Below are 17,916 nucleotides of genomic sequence, written 5' to 3' on the forward strand. Positions count from 1 at the left end.
GTCATTGCATGAAAGTGCCAAGTCATACCTAAAAGTTGTACCTGTTTGCTAATAACCTGCATACACAGCCGGCGGGTCCTTGAAGTGGCAGTGACCTCCTCCTCTACTGCTCCACTGACACTAAGGGTCAGATGAGTTAGCTCCAATATTGGAAACAGAGTCCTGGAGTTCATTTTGTGCATGAGGCACCTGAGACCCAAAGGATCCCATGCTGATAGTCACACAGCTAGTGTCAGAGCCACTGCAAGAACCCAGGTCACTGTAAGGGATTTTCCAGTGAAGAGAAGGAAACAAGTTACTGTCACCCCAAGACATTTCTGGGGCCTCTCTCTGCCTCACTGCCCAGCTTTGCCAGGTTTGCACAGCTCCCCATTTTTAGAGCTGCTATGGCCCCTTCTACTACTCTGGCCTCAACTCCCCCCAGCCACTTTTGCTGCTGGCTTGGATCAAACCCCCTTTTCCTTACAGCTCAGCAGAAACAAGTTAGAATCTTTCAGAGAGCACTTCAGAAAAAAAAATTAGGACTAAAGAGGAATGAGTCAAGTGAAGTAATTCTAAGCACTGACAGATAAAGTACAGGGCACAGTAATAGAAGGATAAGGTACTTTTTGGAGTCCCTTCCTGACTCACTGTGGAGGATGTAGTGAGTTCCTTACTTCCTCCCTCTCCTCACCAAGCCAGAGAGAACCCCGACTAGTGACTCTGGCGTCACTGCTCTTGGTTGTGGTGGGATTCTCCATTCCTCTTGCGGTGCCTCCCCGTTTCTTCTGCTGGGCCAGCTGATGAGGGAGGCACCCTCAGAGGCCCAAGAGGCAGCTTCCTTCCCAGGACAGGACGTTTATTCCCTCACATCTCTGGGCACCCATTTCAGTGCTTTTTATATTACACCATGCTGTTGCTGTGGTCACTCTGTATAAAATCTTAACAACTGTAGATGAGACATATAGTCATTCGAAAATGGAGTCATTTTCAAAGTAAAGGATTGGGGAGGGGGTAATACTTTTCAGTCACCTTGCTGCCTATATAAACAGTGCACTTGAGCCAGTGCAGAGTAATACAGAGAATTACTGCAAATATATTAATTTTCAGGGAGGTTGGTTATGTGCCTTTCTCAAACATCCTTTCTGGCATTTTCAATTTTTATGCCTTGTTTCAAAGTTGTGGTTCTCCTTTATAAATTTAAAAATGTGTGCGGGGCGCCTGGGTGGCGCAGTCGGTTAAGCGTCCGACTTCAGCCAGGTCACGATCTCGCGGTCCGTGAGTTCGAGCCCCGCGTCAGGCTGTGGGCTGATGGCTCAGAGCCTGGAGCCTGTTTCCGATTCTGTGTCTCCCTCTCTCTCTGCCCCTCCCCCGTTCATGCTCTGTCTCTCTCTGTCCCAAAAATAAATAAACGTTGAAAAAAAAAAAAAAAAAATTTAAAAAAAAAATTTAAAAATGTGAATTAACTAATTAGTCCCTTCACTCCCCCGCCCCCACCCCAACCCCAGCATTCTCCTTGAATTAAATAATTTTAGGAATGCTATTTCTCCAACCAAATATTTGATTTTTGTTTTGGGATCTCCGCATGATTCTCTTTTGTTGCCTCTTATTTTAGGAAGAGGGTAATTTATTATGCAGTAGGAAACTCCATATGTTAATGGGGCTAAGAAATAGGGATGTTAGGTGAGGAAAAAGGAAAAAATAAATATCAGAAAGTCATACTTGTCTTAATCTCTGAAATTGATTGTTGAATACTATATAATCATGGTAGATTAAAATTTTATTTTCTTCAACTAAATTTTTTAGTAAAATTCTATAATCATTTGTTTAGCTGAAGAAACTTTCTGCTTGGTGACCTCACAATTAGAGAATATAGAGGGCTTATTTCTGAAAACCTTGTGTGGAAAATCAGTTTTCCTTCTAAGCTCGTAATAATGATGGCTTTGCAAGGGTTTCCTTAAGGCTTGAAATAGTATTTGCTGTTCTTCATTTACCTTTTGAGCGCACTGTATTCAGAAGTTGACGTATACTTTATGTCTACCATTTATGAAAGCAAACTAACGTAACAAAGAATTTTACTACTGGGTTTTAATTTGGGCAGAATGTTTAAAAGAACCGAGGTGAGCTAACATTTGTCCATCCTCTGCCCTGCACCACAGTAGAGGCATGACTACCAAAAGCTAACTTGATCCCAATAGAAAGACACTGGTCTTTACCTTGATATCTCAGCTGTTCCGTATTTTAAATTCTTTTGTGAAAAATGCCAAATAGTTAAAATTCTCCTGCAGACTGTCACACTGTCATGTGTCATGTCTGAATACAGTCTGCTCTGGGAAGAAGGCCTCGGCCTGCTCTAGGACGCACTCACTCATCACTGTCCCCTTGGTCCCGCAGTTTGGAGACTCTCAGCAGCTGCGGCTGGTCCGCATCCTGCGCAGCACAGTGATGGTCCGAGTTGGTGGAGGATGGATGGCCCTGGATGAATTTTTAGTGAAAAATGATCCCTGCCGAGGTAAGGAACCTTCCTGAGCATAAATTACACATTAGGTACTCCCTCACCGCTGATCTTTATCTTTCATGCTTACACAAAGTGTTGGTAGTGGGTCTGTTTGGGTTTTACTTTGTTAAGCTACCTAGATGTCACTCCACCAGCACAGACTGGAACTTGAGGGTGCCTGAGTAGACCAAGAAGAGAAAGCAGGAGAGGTGGATGCTGTCAGGGGAGACAGGTTTTGAGATACAGTAACAAGAATTAGGAATTTATTGGCATCTTCCAGTGTTTCGGTTTGAGGTGTTAAATTAACACTAGCCTGGAAAGGAGCCTAATGAAGCCTCTGAAGTTCCTGGTTAGTGCTCCTGATTCCTATGCCGGAAACTCGGGGAGGGTGTTGGGCTCCTCCCATGCAGGGAAGGACTGCATCTCCCATGGCTAGGAGAGGGGATAATGAACACCTAGCCCTCAGCACAGATGCTTCTAAGACAGGTGATCACTGAAGCAAGACCCTGGGGTGCTGAACTTGAAAGGGTGGGCATGCCAGCCCAAAGGCAAAAGAAGATGGGAAATTTCATGCGAACGATGGCAGCTGCAGCTACAGGCATGTGAGGGCTGCAGCAGAGGAGAGGGGATCAGGTTCCGGTGGCTAAACCCTCTTCAACTGCGGCCTTTCCCTTTTCTTGCTGGCCAAGCTGCATGTGGGTATACAGGAGGCTCCTCCACTGTCTGCCAGTTTGTCTTTCTTGACCAGTTTCTGCGTTTTCCTGCTCTGTCTCTGTTTCTTTGTGTTTGTTTATTTTTTTATTCTAGTTCACCATCCTGGGAGTAAAATAAAGCGCTCTGATTCCAGCTCTTCGATTTCCAGTCAGTCTCCCATAGGTTGGCTTTTAAGCTTTGTCCCCCTAACCCACACCCCAGCCCACTGAGAATGGCTTTGCTTCTTAAACTGTGGTGCCTCTTGGCTCTGTGGCATCTGCTGCCTTTACGAATGCTTTGAAATAGCCAAGCCCTAGCTTTTCTAACTGTTATAAGTTGATGGAGCATAGAACCCTTCTGTTGAAACAGTACCCATGGAATTTGTTCAGAGTTTCTGTACATTTAACAAATACTTACATAGCTTTTTAGATGCCACACGCTGTTATAAGCAGTTTACAGATGATAACACATTTACACGGCTATGAAGTGCAGACCAATATTGTCTCCATTTTACAGAATAGGAAACTAAAGCACAGAAAAGTTAAATAACTTACCTGAGGACAGACAAATAATAAATGGCAGAACAGGATTCAGTTCCAACACAGTCTGGCTCTAAAGTGTGTGCTCCTGATCAAGGTGCCATGTGTCTCAGAGGCTGGCATACCCACCACCTCCCCTTTGTGTGTGTGGATTGCTGGTTCGGCCTGTGTAATTAAATTGGTGAGGCATATTTATAAACCTGGTAGAAATGTTTACAGTACAGTTACATAACTTCTTTGGAAGTGATTTATAGTCCTATTTTGAAGTGTTTAGAGCTAAAGGGTGCAGTTCTCACATGAATTCAGATATGCCCATAAGTAGCTTCTTTTATTTTAACTCATTCTGCAATTACTCCAGTAAACAAAAATAATTTTCATTAATTAAACAAAAGTTAATTTTAAAAGCACCTATTCTGATAAAAACTTGAAAGTGTTTAATCAGTTTTAGAAGTTACTATGTTGCAAACTAATTTCCTTGATATAAAAGTCCTCTTTCATGGTTTTACATCAGGAGCAGGAGTAATGTATATATAGGATTTTAACCATAACTCAGTAAGACAACATTATTTTTTTTCTAAACCTATTAGTAAGATTTTGGGGGTTTTTTGTTTGTTTGTTTGGTTCGTGTTTTTTGGGGGGGAGGGGTCTTGTGTGATTTGACTAAACAAATAAACAGAAGAGATACTGCATGTGACATTTTGGAATCTGGTTGCCTGTTTGCTGCCTGCTTTACTTGCTCTGTTTACAATAACTTTATGCTGATGGCCAAGGGGAACACTGCTTGCTTTGTCCCTACATTAATAGCTAAAAACTGGAACCCCAAGAAAGTTTGGGAGGGCCGTCTAGTACCTGTATTCTGTGGAAAATAGTAGCCTTTTCAGCATCCCTTGGAGAAAACAAGGTAAGGCTTTCCTCTATGCCTCTCCAGGAATGACCTCCTAGCACTCAGTAATCATCTCGATTGGGCTGATTGCAGAGTACAGAACTGCCCAGCAGTCTTAGTTATCATAACTCTACCAGTGACAGGATGAGTATTTCTAATCAAAAAATTGCACTAGGAGGTGAACACTTATGGGCTGTGGTGGATGTAAGAAGTGACTGGGGAGGGCGTGAATATCACAAAGAGGAGAGTTCTTGAAGCTATCTAGGATTCTGTGAAGATTCATGTGGCTTCGAGAAGCACCACTTAGGGTAGATTTTATATTCATTTGTGTTGCATTTCCTTGGCTGTCTAGACCATAGAGAATGTTAGACTGAGGATAGAACAAAATTTATGACAGTATAATACTAACACACACAGTCATTTGTTACCTCCTGCTACATAGCTGCTTAAAAAGGTGAGTGAGAGAGGCACCTGGGTGGCTCAGTCGGTTGAGCATGACTATGGTTTGTGCTCATGATCTCATAGTTTGTGGATTCGAGCCCTGTGTCAGGCTCCAGGCTGACAGTGCAGAGTCTGCTTGAGATTCTCTCTCTCCCTGCTCCTACCCCACTCACTCTTCTGTCTCTCAAAATAAATTTAAAACAAAAAGTAAGAGAGGAGCGCCTGGGTGGCTCAGTCAATTAAGCATCAACTCTTGATTTCAGCTCAGGCCATGATCTCCTGGTCATGAGTTTGAGCCCCACCTAGGGCTCTGTGCTGACAGCGCAGAGCCTACTTGGGATTCTCTCTCTCTCTCTGTCTCTCTCTCTGAAAATAAACTTAAAAAAATAAAGTGATAGAGCTCTCAAACCGCACATTGCTTTAGCCAAACATACAGTGAAAATATTCAACTAGGTAGGTTCCCAACACTGCCAAAATTGGAGGTTTCAGTTTCTGAATTCATCCATGGCAAAGGAGATCGTGATGTTTTGGTTAGAGATGAAAACAGTGCCCTGCCTAAGAACAGATCTACTTTTAGGGTACTATATATGTTTTTGAGCACTAGACAAATTAGTTCCTCCAAATAAGTGGAGATCTAGAACACTTTATTCATGAAGATTTAAAAGACAATTTGGCTTAGAACTGATTGTTTTCCTTTTCTTTTTATTATTGTAAAATATACATAAATTTACAATCTTAACTATTTTCGAAGCGTTCAGCAGCATTAAGTACATTCACACTGTTGTGCTACCATCACACATCCACAGAGCTCTTTTTATCTTGTAAAACTGAACTTCCATATCCGTTAAATAGGAGCTAAGAACTCAATTGTGACTGGCCAGCCTGTTCTAGCCAACATCATGTGGCCAGCCTAAGTCCCTTAGAAAATGGTGGCCCCTTTGGTGTTGAAAAACTAGAATGGTTGCCTTCGGGCCCTGGTCTCCAATATGTGATCTTCAAAAAATTACAGTTAAGTGTTTTTAGAAAACACTGGCTTAAAGCTAAGGCAGGTTTCTTTACTGTAGGTCTCCCTAGAGCTCACAAAATGCTAATCTCATTAAGGCTCTTCCAAAGGGGGAAGGTGTTTATTAAGCTCTTTTTGTAGGAACCCTCTCAGAAAACCTTAGTTTGGGAAATTCTGCTGTAAACAATGGAAGACCATGGAAGGATTTGGGGCCATTTATAGTTATCAGGTTTTTATTTAGAAATTCAGTTCTAGGGGATGAGATGAGAAATGAGACCAGTTGGAAGCCTGTTATATCCCGTGCATGGTGGAGGAGATAGCCCATGATCCACATAAGTGTAAGGAGGTTTGGGGGTGTGGGAATGCACTGGGGATTTGAGGAGCTTTAGAGGATAGAATCAGGAGGCCAAACTGCCATCAGGAAGGAGAGACCTACACTACCCCCCTGGTTTCTGGCTCTGATCATGTCTAATCAGTCACTGGGTATAAGATTCTGTGATCCAGCAAAGGGTCTGCTCACGGGACACGTTTGGAGTCAGGCACGACTGTATGATGGCAATGAGGTGTCAGGTCGGTGAGCTCATCGCCACCGGGTTCAAAAACTAAGAGGGAGAACAGGACTACAGACAGAAGCAGGGGACATCAGTGTTTGATAATGGGCGGGAAGGAGGAAAAGCAGGAGAGAGAGTGTCCTGGGAGCCAAGGGAAGAGAGTATTTCAAGACAAGAGCAGTTATCCCCCCACATGGAAATTACAACAGCAGAGAGGTGTTTTTACTTGTCAGATTATTAGATTTTTATCTGTACATGTATGTGTGTGCACATGTGAATAACAGCATTAGCCAGAAGGAAGTAATTTCAGTATACTCCTGCATTATTTTGGAGAGTGTATGTTGGTATAAAATTTGGGAGATCAATTGAGAAGTATCAAAAATCTTGTGTGCATCCTTTCTCCCCAGAAAATGCACTTAACAGAAATTTATCCTAAGGAAATCATCGATATGCACAAAAACCTTTTACGAGTAGTTTGTCACGACATTGTATATGATGTTTAAGAAATTGTAAGCAAATTAAAAATATAACTAGTAGGGTTGGTTAAATAAATTGATGTCCATATGATGAAATAAGGCCATGCAGCTAGTTGAAATTATGCAAGACCTGTCAAGCATGGAGGAATGTTCCTGATGTTTTTGTATTAAATTATATATGTACACATACACAGTTGTGCACAGGAATAAAGACACCATCATTGTAAGTGATGTCCCTTAGGTTGTAAGATGAAGGAATTTTTATTCTCGTTGTACTTTTCTGTATATTTCAACCTTTGTACAGTTTAAAGCTATCAGTAATAACTTGGCAGAGTGATTTAGGTGCTGTGGTGGGGATGGGAGCCTGAGTGAGGTAAGGGACGAGTGGAGAACCGCTAGTGTAGATGAGGATGTGAGGAGCGTGGGGCGGGGAGAGAGCTCAGGTAGAGACGTGGCTTCTAGTCCCAGCCCTACCACGGCTCTCCTTGACCTCAGCCTTGTGAGTGCTTCAGTTCCTTTGTCTGTGACAGGGATGCTAACAGGTCCCTGGTGACAGTCAAGTGCCCTACTGCATGTGATCACATTCTGTAAATTGTGCAGTGCACGAGCAACATGATATCATATCATTACATTTTAAATGTAATGCTGTGGCGCTCACCTGAGGTCCTGCTTCAGAGTCTTCCTCTTGTATCACTCTGTTGTTTTTGTCTGGGGGAGCCAGTGCACAAGTAAACTGTTAAATGTTTACTAGGTTTAAATTACACGACTGAAGTTCTGTACAGCTCAGGGACATAAGCATTTCTTTTGGGGTGAATCCTCAGCTAAGTGATGATTTTTATTCATCACTATTATCTTAGTGCCTTTGTTGTGTGTCCACTGTTACGCTGGGCACTTCAGCAAACACAAAATAAAGAAATGTAAGTCCTGAACCCACAGTTATTAGTGATGAGAACTCTTACTGAAGTTCCCATGTTAGTGCTGAAGGAAATTCTCTTGGAGAATCTTTAGTGTAGACACAGGGGAAAACACTGAAGTCCAGAAAATGCATGAGTAGAGAACCCAGGGACAAGGAATGAGCCTTGAGGGGCACATGCTGTTGGGGCCTGAGGAGGAAGGAAACAGCGTTCATAGGCCATCGAGACAATGGGATCAGCCGGAGGAAACTGAGGCCCAGGGCAGGAAGACCTGGTTGGTAGCTGAGCCTAGATTGTAACTCAGGTTTTGATACCCACATTGGCCCTTTTAACCTGACGCTTTGATATGTTATGTCAACATAATATATTGAGAAGAATTTGATCTAGGAATTTGGTAATACGCTGCTTGGACACCCATGAAACCTGATTTAAAATCTCATTGTACCAAAATTCCTCAGTTCCCTTGAAGACCTGCAGGTTTGGGCAGAAGAGGGGGGTGGGCACAGGTACCTCAAATCTGCTAAACCCATGGTTCCTGGCCAGAGTGAAAAATCTTACTAGAAAAGAATGACAAACATTTTGTTTATAACAGTTCTTTTCCCAAGTTTCACCAGAGGTCCTGTTGTTCAGATCTATCTAGCGTATTCTAAAAAGTGAACAGTTTAGGATAGATGAAGGAGGGAGGAAGTTATTACAGGATAAACCCTTTTGGTGAGAAATAATCTAAGGACATATTCCAGAGGAATTATTTCTTTTAAATTAGCGGTGTCTTTCACATTTAACATTTACGTTGGTCATCCTTGGAGTCCTCTGACCGAATCCAAATTTTAAGTTCTGGTTATACAGCTCCAGAAAGCCATGGGACAGCACCTGTTGGCCTTCAGAGCAGTTTCCAGATCGCCTCCCACCTGACATTCCTGCCACTCACCATTGTCCCTTAAGCTTCTTGTCGCTTTCAGTTTTTGATCTCACATTTCTCACTGGCAAGTTTTGTGCATGGTCTCAATCTTTCTCTCTCTCCTCCCACATGTTTACTTCTTAATGATTTTATCCCAGTCTTTTTACCATCCTGAGTTCCTGGACCGCTTCCCTGAGGATTGTTAGCAACTGAATTCAAATAAGAGTCTGGACAATGTTGATTGCAATGATCTGTTTTTCTCCACTATCCTGCAAAAATCTGAGCCAAAAGTACACATGTACTATGAGAGAGAAAAGAGGGGTTTTGATCTAATGTCAGAGGTTTGTGCACTGCTGCATCTGCTTTCTTTGACCCGTTACGGTGTGCTTACCCCAGGGGACAGTGACATGGCAAGATCATTACCACAGAATGAGACGCTATCTCTTATATAAAATTCTTTATCATGGCAAACCAATGAGGCTTATTACTTCATTGCTATGGGTAAGAATCATGACAGACTGACAAATCATGAATTTATTTTAAAAGAATCCACAGATAGTACTCAATCTATAACTTATATAGCTGTTATCATGGGGTCAAGCAGCTGTATGACCATCAAAGACACATTTTTTTTTTTAAGATTAACTGACATTGTATGTGTGTGTTTGTTCCTTTTTAGCACGAGGTAGAACTAACATCGAACTTAGAGAGAAATTCATCCTGCCTGAGGGGGCATCCCAGGGAATGACCCCTTTCCGATCACGGGGTCGAAGGTCCAAACCATCTTCGCGGGCTGCCTCCCCCACCCGCTCCAGTTCCAGTGCTAGTCAGAGTAACCACAGCTGTACATCCATGCCGTCTTCTCCAGCCACCCCAGCCAGTGGTACCAAGGTATGTACTGACACTGACCTCTCTTATGGCCTTTGTCCCTGTTCCCATATTTACAGAAGTTTGGTGTTAAGTGTAGCCTCTGAACGCCTCCAGCCAGGAGAGGAACATGAAGATATACTGACCAAGCTCTACCTAGACCAGCCTCTCCAGGCCCCAGTAGAGAACAGGACCTTTAAGATTTTACTTCGAAGGACATTATTAAAATATGAACTCAGATCGTTAAGTCAGAAACACTTCTTTCCACATAATCTCCCATCCAGAATTACTAATTTTGGAAATCCAGGCACTCTCTGTGCAGCTGAAGCCAGCGAATAAATTTGGTTGTTTGATGGGTTACTTATGAAGTATGCTGTTGCCTTTCTGCCTGGTGCCTTTTATCCTGTTAAACTGATGCACGTTTTGTTTTGTTTTCTGTTTCTTTAAAATTCAGTGTCTTCTATTTATTTTTTGTGTTCCCAATTTGCTTCCTTTCTGTTCCATTTTCAATTGTTCCCATCCTTCCCTTTGGATTTCCGTTTCGCAGACTCCACTTCAGTTCCCTCGCTGTTATGACAAACCCTGGTTGGTAAACAGTAAAGCTGGCACCCCTGTCAGGGACAGCCATTATCCTGACCTCCAGCTGCCCAGCCCCGAGGTAGAGTATGGTTTTGCTGACTAAGGACACGGTCACGACGAGGCCCTCGCTAATGCCAAGAACTGGATCGGCTCCTCTTCCTGACACAAGTCCATGCTCTTTTCCATCTGTGTGGTGCTTGCTCTCACAGCCGATTCATCTAGTCCAGTGCTTTTCAGGGGTTTCTAACTCGGATTCACCAAAATTGGAGATAAACAAGAGATGCCTAAAACTGGATTAACAACTTGCTGCCAGTGTTTAGAATGATGTTTTTCCAGGGTGATGAACAATTGTCATTCCTGGTGATTTGTTGATGGATATTATTCATAAAACTCGGGCCTCTCGGAGTCTCCAAACCTCAGATACACAGACGAGTTATGAACACTTGAAATTCAACTACGGTGCATGTTCAGCAGTGTTCTATCTTTGCTAGAACAGAAGAGCGGCTGGCGTCCCCAGCCCTGAGCCATGTCCTCAGGGTGGTTGATACTGCCAAACTGGTGTGAGGGGCGGGTGCTGCCTTCTTCAGCCAAACACTGCATCAGTGAACACTGCTCCAAGGCTCAGATTTTAACTTCTGAATTTAAGTCACGCGGATGTGTGACTAGTGGCCTAGTCACTTGGGTGTCTGAAGCCTTGATTTGAATACACATGCTGGCAGTTAAGCATGTTTGAGTGCAGTCATTAAAACGCCCAAAGCATTTGTGGAAGAGCAGTGTTTCAGAAACAAAACATGGGCTAGTGGCTTGTCTGATAGCGGGAAAATTTGCATTCTAGCTCCTGCTGGGAAATACTGGTTCCTTGTGCCTCAAAAGATAGCATTGCCTTCAGTCATGCAAAGCTTCAGCCCCAGAAGGTGAAGGCGGGAGATGTAAGAAGCCAGTGCCTGTGAATGGGCTGCTGCTTTGGGATTCATCCGCTCTGAGCTAAAGCTCCAGTTCAGAAATCTGTCTGGTTTAGAACATGATCTGGGGACCTCCTGCCACCAAAACCCCAGGACTCTACCTGCTTATCTTGCTTTCCTTCTTCCTTAATGGCTCCAGTTTCATGAAAGTCTCAAAAGTTCTAAAATTTTAAATGTATTTATAAAGTACAAAATGCTCACAGGATTCTAATAGATCAGCCTTTTTGTTTCATCTTAAGGTTTTACCTTTTGCTCGTTTCGAGGTTTCACCTTTCCTTACCTGTGGGTATTTACTACAGGCCGCTTCCCGACGTGGACTCCAGCCCAGGGCCTCCAGGGCTGCGGTCTCGCCAGCGGCATGCTCACGAGCAGTAGCTTCTGAAACTGGTGCTCCTCCTCCTGTGTGGGCCAGGAGCGTTTGCGCTTGACCGTTAATCACTTTCTGTCGCTTTTGCTTTTTTTCCCTAAATTAAATATGAGAAACACAGTGAAAACAGGTTGCTTTACTCTTCCATTTGTATGAACATCTTAAAGGTCCTGGAAAACAGTTTACACAATTTATTTCAAAGAAAAATTAGAATAGTGTTATGGTATGAGTGATATTTAAAACAGACTTAAAAATTCTTAATGAGGACTTCCAAATTAAGTCTACTACTATCTTAAAAAAAAAACAAAACAAAACACTCAAATGGGAAATGTTTCTCCTGCTGGTAGCAGTAGTAATAACGTGTATCTGTCCAGCTCTTTTTCCATTAGGAAGTGCTTCTACACATGATTTATTCATTCGGCAAGTTTTTATTGAGCCCCTCTTCTGTGCCAGACACTGTTTTAGGTGCTGAGGATGTGACAGTGAACAAAGTCCCTGCTTTCATGGAGCTTACACTTTAATACAGGCGAGACAAACCACAAACAAGGATATCTATCGTATGTCAGGTGGTAATGAGTGATATGCCAGAAAATAAAGCAGGGGAAGAAAATAGAAAGTTAGAGTGTCACTCTAGTAGTGAGGCAAGACCTCTCTGATGGGTCATTCAGCCAATCCGCCCAAAAGAAACAAGGGAGTGAGCCACACAGAAACAGGGTGGGAGGAACAGTGAGGAGACCATGGTGGCTCAGTGGATTGAAAAAGAAAGAGTGTGCTTATCTGCAGTTTTTCCAGTGAGGGAAATGGACTGAAAGATCTTGGTTTGACTGAAGTTCCTGCACCCACCCAGTGAGAGAGGTTGGAGTGATACTGGCATCTCATATGAAATATTTAGAGCTAGAACACATGTTTGAAATTTCTAGCCCCAACACTTTGACACTCAGGATTATTTGGATTTTTTTTGGCCATTTCTGGTAGAAATTTGTCAGGAACTTTCTAGTAGAAATATAGAAGACATATGAAATTTTGAATTGGAACATAAGACCTTTTCTGGGGTGGAACCCTCAAACTATATGACCTAGGACACTTTCAAAAATCTTTGTTTTCCTGGACTTTTAATTTGCTTTTCAATCAGTTAGGTGTAAGGAGGCTTAAATAGACCTTTTCAGATTGAATTTCAAAAATTTCACCTAGTAAATAGAACTTGTTAAAAAAATTTTTTTTAAGGTTATTCCATCAACAGGGAGCAAGCTGAAACGACCAACCCCAGCCCTTCACTCTAGCCGCACATCCCTCGCTGGTGATACCAGCAATAGTTCTTCCCCAGCCTCCACAGGTGCCAGAACGAATCGGGCAGGTAAGTGCCTGCCCCCATCCATGCGCACTGGGGTGAAAGGGGAAGGGGAGTGGCCAGGCCTAGAACTGGGGGACAGCAGCCTCTGGGTGGTGCTTCACTGCTCCCCAAGGAAAGCAGATAATGAGAGCAGCACACAGATGTGATGTCCAAAGAGAGACCTGCAGATTTTCTGCTGCTCTTTCCTTTCCCTCCTGCCACTGTAGCTGCCTGCAGCCATGCCTTCTGAGAGCAGATGTGTCCACAGCTAAAGCCAGGCCCCTGTTCTTGACCAGAAATGACTGTATCTGAGAGAATCTAAAAGGCAGGAGGGACCTCCTGAAGTGGGCTTTTCCTCAGAAGGCCACCCAGTGTTGGGGCTGGCAGTTGGCTAGTAATTTTTCCAACATTCTGCATTTATTATAGCCACTGGCAAGCAGAGAGCATCAGGGAAAGATCACATCTGTTCACCTGTTGATATTCCCCATGCAAGTCCAGGAATTGGCCTCATTTCTGGCTTTCTGTTTGCCTGCCCGACCCCCCACCCCTGCTAGCAGGCTCTCCTCTATGCCCAGGTGACTGAGCAGCCCCACTCGGCACTACTCTGGGGGCACAGGAGGTCACTGTGCTGAGAGAAGCTGCTGTCTAATCCTCAGGAGGCAAGCTTCTCAAGCAGAATCACAAAGCCCAAAAAGGTTTCAGTGGCTGCTGTGTAGATGAAAAGATGGGGTCCAGAAAGGCTCTGATCTGCCCAACATCACACAGCATATCTGGTGGTATTTACATCAGAGCCCTAGCCTCTGGTCGCTTGTCCTCACCACCCCCCATGTTGTCTCTATTAAGTCTGCTGCTTTGTTCTCAAATTCCAGACCCTAAAAAATCAGCCAGTCGCCCTGGGAGTCGGGCCGGGAGTCGGGCCGGGAGTCGGGCCAGTAGCCGGCGAGGAAGCGATGCCTCTGACTTTGACCTTTTAGAGACGCAGTCTGCTTGTTCAGATACTTCGGAGAGCAGCGCTGCAGGAGGCCAGGGCAGCTCCAGAAGAGGGCTAAACAAGCCTTCCAAAATCCCGACCATGTCTAAGAAGACCACCACTGCCTCCCCCAGGACTCCGGGTCCCAAGCGATAACACTGTACAAGCACCCCCAAGCCTCTATCCACTTTGAAGCCTGCTCCGTACATTGGGTGTATATTTATTCTGAACAGGAGAAGTTATATTGTTAAAAGTGTAAAAGAATAATTGTGTTATGAAGCTGCCTTATTTTTTTTCTTTTTGTAAGTTACTATTTTCATGTGAATATTTATGTAGATAAAATTCACCTCCTGGTAACCCTGTAATGGATGGGGCCCAGAAATGAAATATTTGAGAAAAACAAGTGAAAAGGTCAAGATGAGAATGTGTATTAAAAAAAAAAAAAATGCCTCTAAATAGGGTTTCTGCGCGGTGCAGGGTTGTAAACCTGCTTTATCTTTTAGGATTATTCCTAAATGCATCTTCTTTATAAACTTGACTTGCTGTCTCAGCAAGATAAATTATATTAAAAAAATAATAAGAATCCTGCAGTGTTTAAGGAACTCTTTTTTTTGTAAATCACAGACACCTCAATTAGCAAGAACTGAGGGGAGGGCACTTCTAATTGCTTTTTCCAATGTTTTTAATGCTGTGTGATTTTAGCTGAGGAGAGGGAACCTCCTCTAGGTAATGTTTGCACATGATCAGCAGAAGAAGTTCATCGCAATACTCTGAATCCTGTTTCAGTACTGGGTGTTTAAAGGACAATAGCTGCTAGAATTCAGGGGTAAATGTGACTGTTCCGAAGATGTCAGAACATTGGGGTTTTTAAGAGTCCTGGTTTGTAACTTTCTATTCAACCCAGCCACAAATAACTCCTGTGCTCACCAGGACCCAGGCCCTTGGCAAGGGGACACTCCTTGGTGGCACTGTGAATTACAGATTTGTTTATCTGCATTTTTCCTATTTATTTAAATGGTCGATCAACTTCCCACAAACTGAGGAATGAATTCCACGAGCTTATTCTGAAAATGTGGACATAAGACAAACATTTGCTCGTCCTTTAAAGGAGTTCACCAGCACACTTGTTATCAAGTCCCGTTTGCTTCCGTCTTTTTTTGTGCGTAATAAAGTCAACTGACCAAGTGACCATGAAGAGGGGCTGTCTGGGGCTCCCGTTTTTTAGCTGCTGTTCCTCTTCAGCTCCGACCATGTTGCTGTGTAATTATCTCAATTGGTTTTAATTGAGGCAGAAACTGAAGCTCTACCAATGAACTGTTTAAAAACAAGACACACTTTTGTATTAAAATTGCTTGCAGTAACAAATTTGTATTTCCTGATTTTCTTCTCAACTATTATATATAACATGTTACTCTGGGTATGATTGTGTTTTAGATACTTAAACGCATTATTCAGATCAAAACATCTTGGTGGATAAATTAAGGAGCTCATTAACAGATTTTTTTTTCCTGTTTATTTCATCCTTGTTAATTTTAAAGCAACAAAGAAATAATCAGACTATTGTTAATGTAAATCTGTAGGGTATCTGCTCCACTTAGGTGATTACACAAATAGCAATATGTAAGAAAACTTCTGTAGTAGAAATCAAGAGATCCTGGGTTTGAGAGGATGGGGCTGATTTCCCACAGTATGCTGAGATATCTGGTTAAATGACAGAATTTCAGAAGTGGATGCCAAATTGGTCACCAAATCTAGCTCCTTTCTTTTGCAGATGGAGACACCGGGGTGGGAAAGAGGGTTATTTGCCTGAGATCACAGAATTAATAAATGGCAAAAAGTGGACCTTGAATCAAATCCTTGATTCCCTACTCAAGTCTGGCATTCCTATTTCCTCCAGCCCCTATTTGGCTTTATAATAATTAGAACAGCCAAATATTAATTCTAACAGAAGGAATTAGGCTAAGAAGTAAAGAAGACTTAAGAGGTAGGTAAGGGGTTCAAACTCAGGCTACCAGTGTTTCTGACCATTAGGCCATACTCCTCATGTGATCAGGAATTTGGTGAGATGCATAGGTGTTTGCCAAAGCTGTTTGAGGCCAGATATCTAGATTAAAAACAATCCATCCTAATGGATTCTGAAGGAAGTGCTTACTCTGTTCCCCCTGGAATTAAGTAACTTCAGGCAGCAGGCTGCCAGAACTGTGTAGGATAGTGTTTTCACCCAAATTTACTTCCCCTCTAGGCCTCCTGGCAGTGGAAGCATATTTAAAACACTTGACTTCCATCCTTTTCAGATTCTGGACTGTGATCATTTGCTGTTGTTTTTACCAAGTAATTCCGATTTCTCTCAGCCTGTGCAACAAAGGTCACCTAGTAGTGGAATCTATACAAAGTGCATTTCCATTTAACAAACACCCATATGCAAGGCCATGTAGAGAATGTAAGGGTGCCAGAAAAAATTAAAGTTCTGGGATACAGGTGCTAAACACGTGATACAAATTTGGTGTCTGCTGGGTAGCGCTACACAAGTCCCTGGGGTTTTCAATGATGCAGTAGCAGCTGACCATTATTGACTGTGATAGGCCTGTGCTAAGTGTTCCGTGTACAAGCCAGCTACTGTGACCCCCATTCACAGATGAGAAACAGCCTGAGAGGTTCAGTAACATGCCCAAGGTCACAGCATTACCAGGCGGCTGGGAAAGCCCTTGTTTGACACTATCTCTCCAGAAATCTTCCCCCCCTCAGTTCCCTTCCAGGGCCGGAGTTCCAGGATTCCACTCACATCCCCACCCCCACTTCCCAGCTCCTTGTCCTCCACCCATCCAGGCACTTTACTGGGCCCTCGGTGGGAGCACAGCCTTCCTTCTGCCTCCCGTTAAGACTGTATATTCATCAGACTGTCGCCCCCGTTGTGGGGGGCCCTTGGAGGCAGGGAACCGTCGGCTTCATCTCTGGCTCAGGCCAGAGCACAGAGCAGCCCACAGCGGTTGCCGCTGAACTGAATTTCAGGGAGACGCCATTTGGAATGACTGAAACCTGATGTTTAGGTTTATGGGAATTTGAGGCCTGTTGTTTAAAGAACACAGCTATCTCTGCTCACCCTTAATTGAGATCAGTGATTTCTGTTATAAGAATCTGCCCAGCCCTGGGCTGCTTACAGTCTAGCTGGAAGCCCAGTGTCGCACAATACACTACCTGAGGACTCCAGGCTAGATCTGAGGACCCGGAGGATGTGGTGTGAACTCAAAGGGGAGTGCAGAGGGCTGGCCAGAGAAGGACAGTGAGGAGGACAGGAGATTCAGAGACCCTGAACTAGCCTGACACAGGGATACCCCCTTGACCCTGCCCCTGCCCCAGTATGCACTCACCAAGCCCTGGGGATGCAGCCTGCTAAACAGCTTCTCCTCTGCCCTCTACCCCGTCACCAGAAAGGATCATGGTCATTGCCCACCCCATTACTGTACTTGCCTCCATCTGTGGGCCCTGACTCTAATCTTCATCCCTGCAATCCATGTTCCCCTCTGCAGCGGACTCTGCCTTGGGCACTTTCAGTAGTGAAGCTGCCACATCCTTATGGGGCTTATAAGCAGTGCGGAAATTTACCCATTGGAAAAAAGGCAGACTAGGCATGGGCTTAAAGCACCAACAAATGATTGGTTCGATTTAGAATGTGAGAGAAAAGTCTTGATTTTTTTTTTAAAGTTTGAAGTGATGATGGGAATTTTTAAAGTTCGGTGGACTTCTTAGTTTCTTTTGAAGTTTCGTATTGAGTCCACACTGGGGCCACCATAACCATCTGTTGTCCGGAGCCCTCATCTAGTCTCCCCGCAAGGTCCTTTGGGTCCGTATCTTGCCAGCCACTCAAGCCTCACCCTCACCCTGGCCATTTGTTTCCCAGGCTTTCCAGGCTCCACTGAACAGCTCACCTGCAGGGGAAGTCCCTTAACTTCCGTGTGCCTCAGTTTCC

General features: G+C 43.7%; 1 protein-coding gene across 29 annotated transcripts in view; it reads left to right on the forward strand.

The window, feature by feature from the left end:
* The window catches only part of MACF1 (microtubule actin crosslinking factor 1), a 331,616-nt gene extending 316,302 nt beyond the window's left edge, over positions 1–15,314 (forward strand). For 16 of the 29 annotated variants that reach the window (XM_045035584.1, XM_045035590.1, XM_045035587.1 and 13 more), the window contains 6 exons: positions 2,374–2,491; positions 3,284–3,352; positions 9,554–9,765; positions 10,289–10,399; positions 12,874–13,003; positions 13,849–15,314. In XM_045035584.1, coding sequence (XP_044891519.1) covers positions 2,374–2,491; positions 3,284–3,352; positions 9,554–9,765; positions 10,289–10,399; positions 12,874–13,003; positions 13,849–14,105 — 897 coding nt within the window. In that variant the 3' untranslated portion in view covers positions 14,106–15,314. The remainder of the gene's footprint in view (positions 1–2,373; positions 2,492–3,283; positions 3,353–9,553; positions 9,766–10,288; positions 10,400–12,873; positions 13,004–13,848) is intronic. The other 13 variants (XM_045035588.1, XM_045035589.1, XM_011284718.4 and 10 more) reach the window with 4 other exon arrangements.
* Positions 15,315–17,916: the final 2,602 nt, after the last annotated feature.

This window comes from Felis catus, chromosome C1, assembly GCF_018350175.1.
Source record: "Felis catus isolate Fca126 chromosome C1, F.catus_Fca126_mat1.0, whole genome shotgun sequence".
Classification (NCBI taxonomy): Eukaryota; Metazoa; Chordata; class Mammalia; order Carnivora; family Felidae; genus Felis; species Felis catus.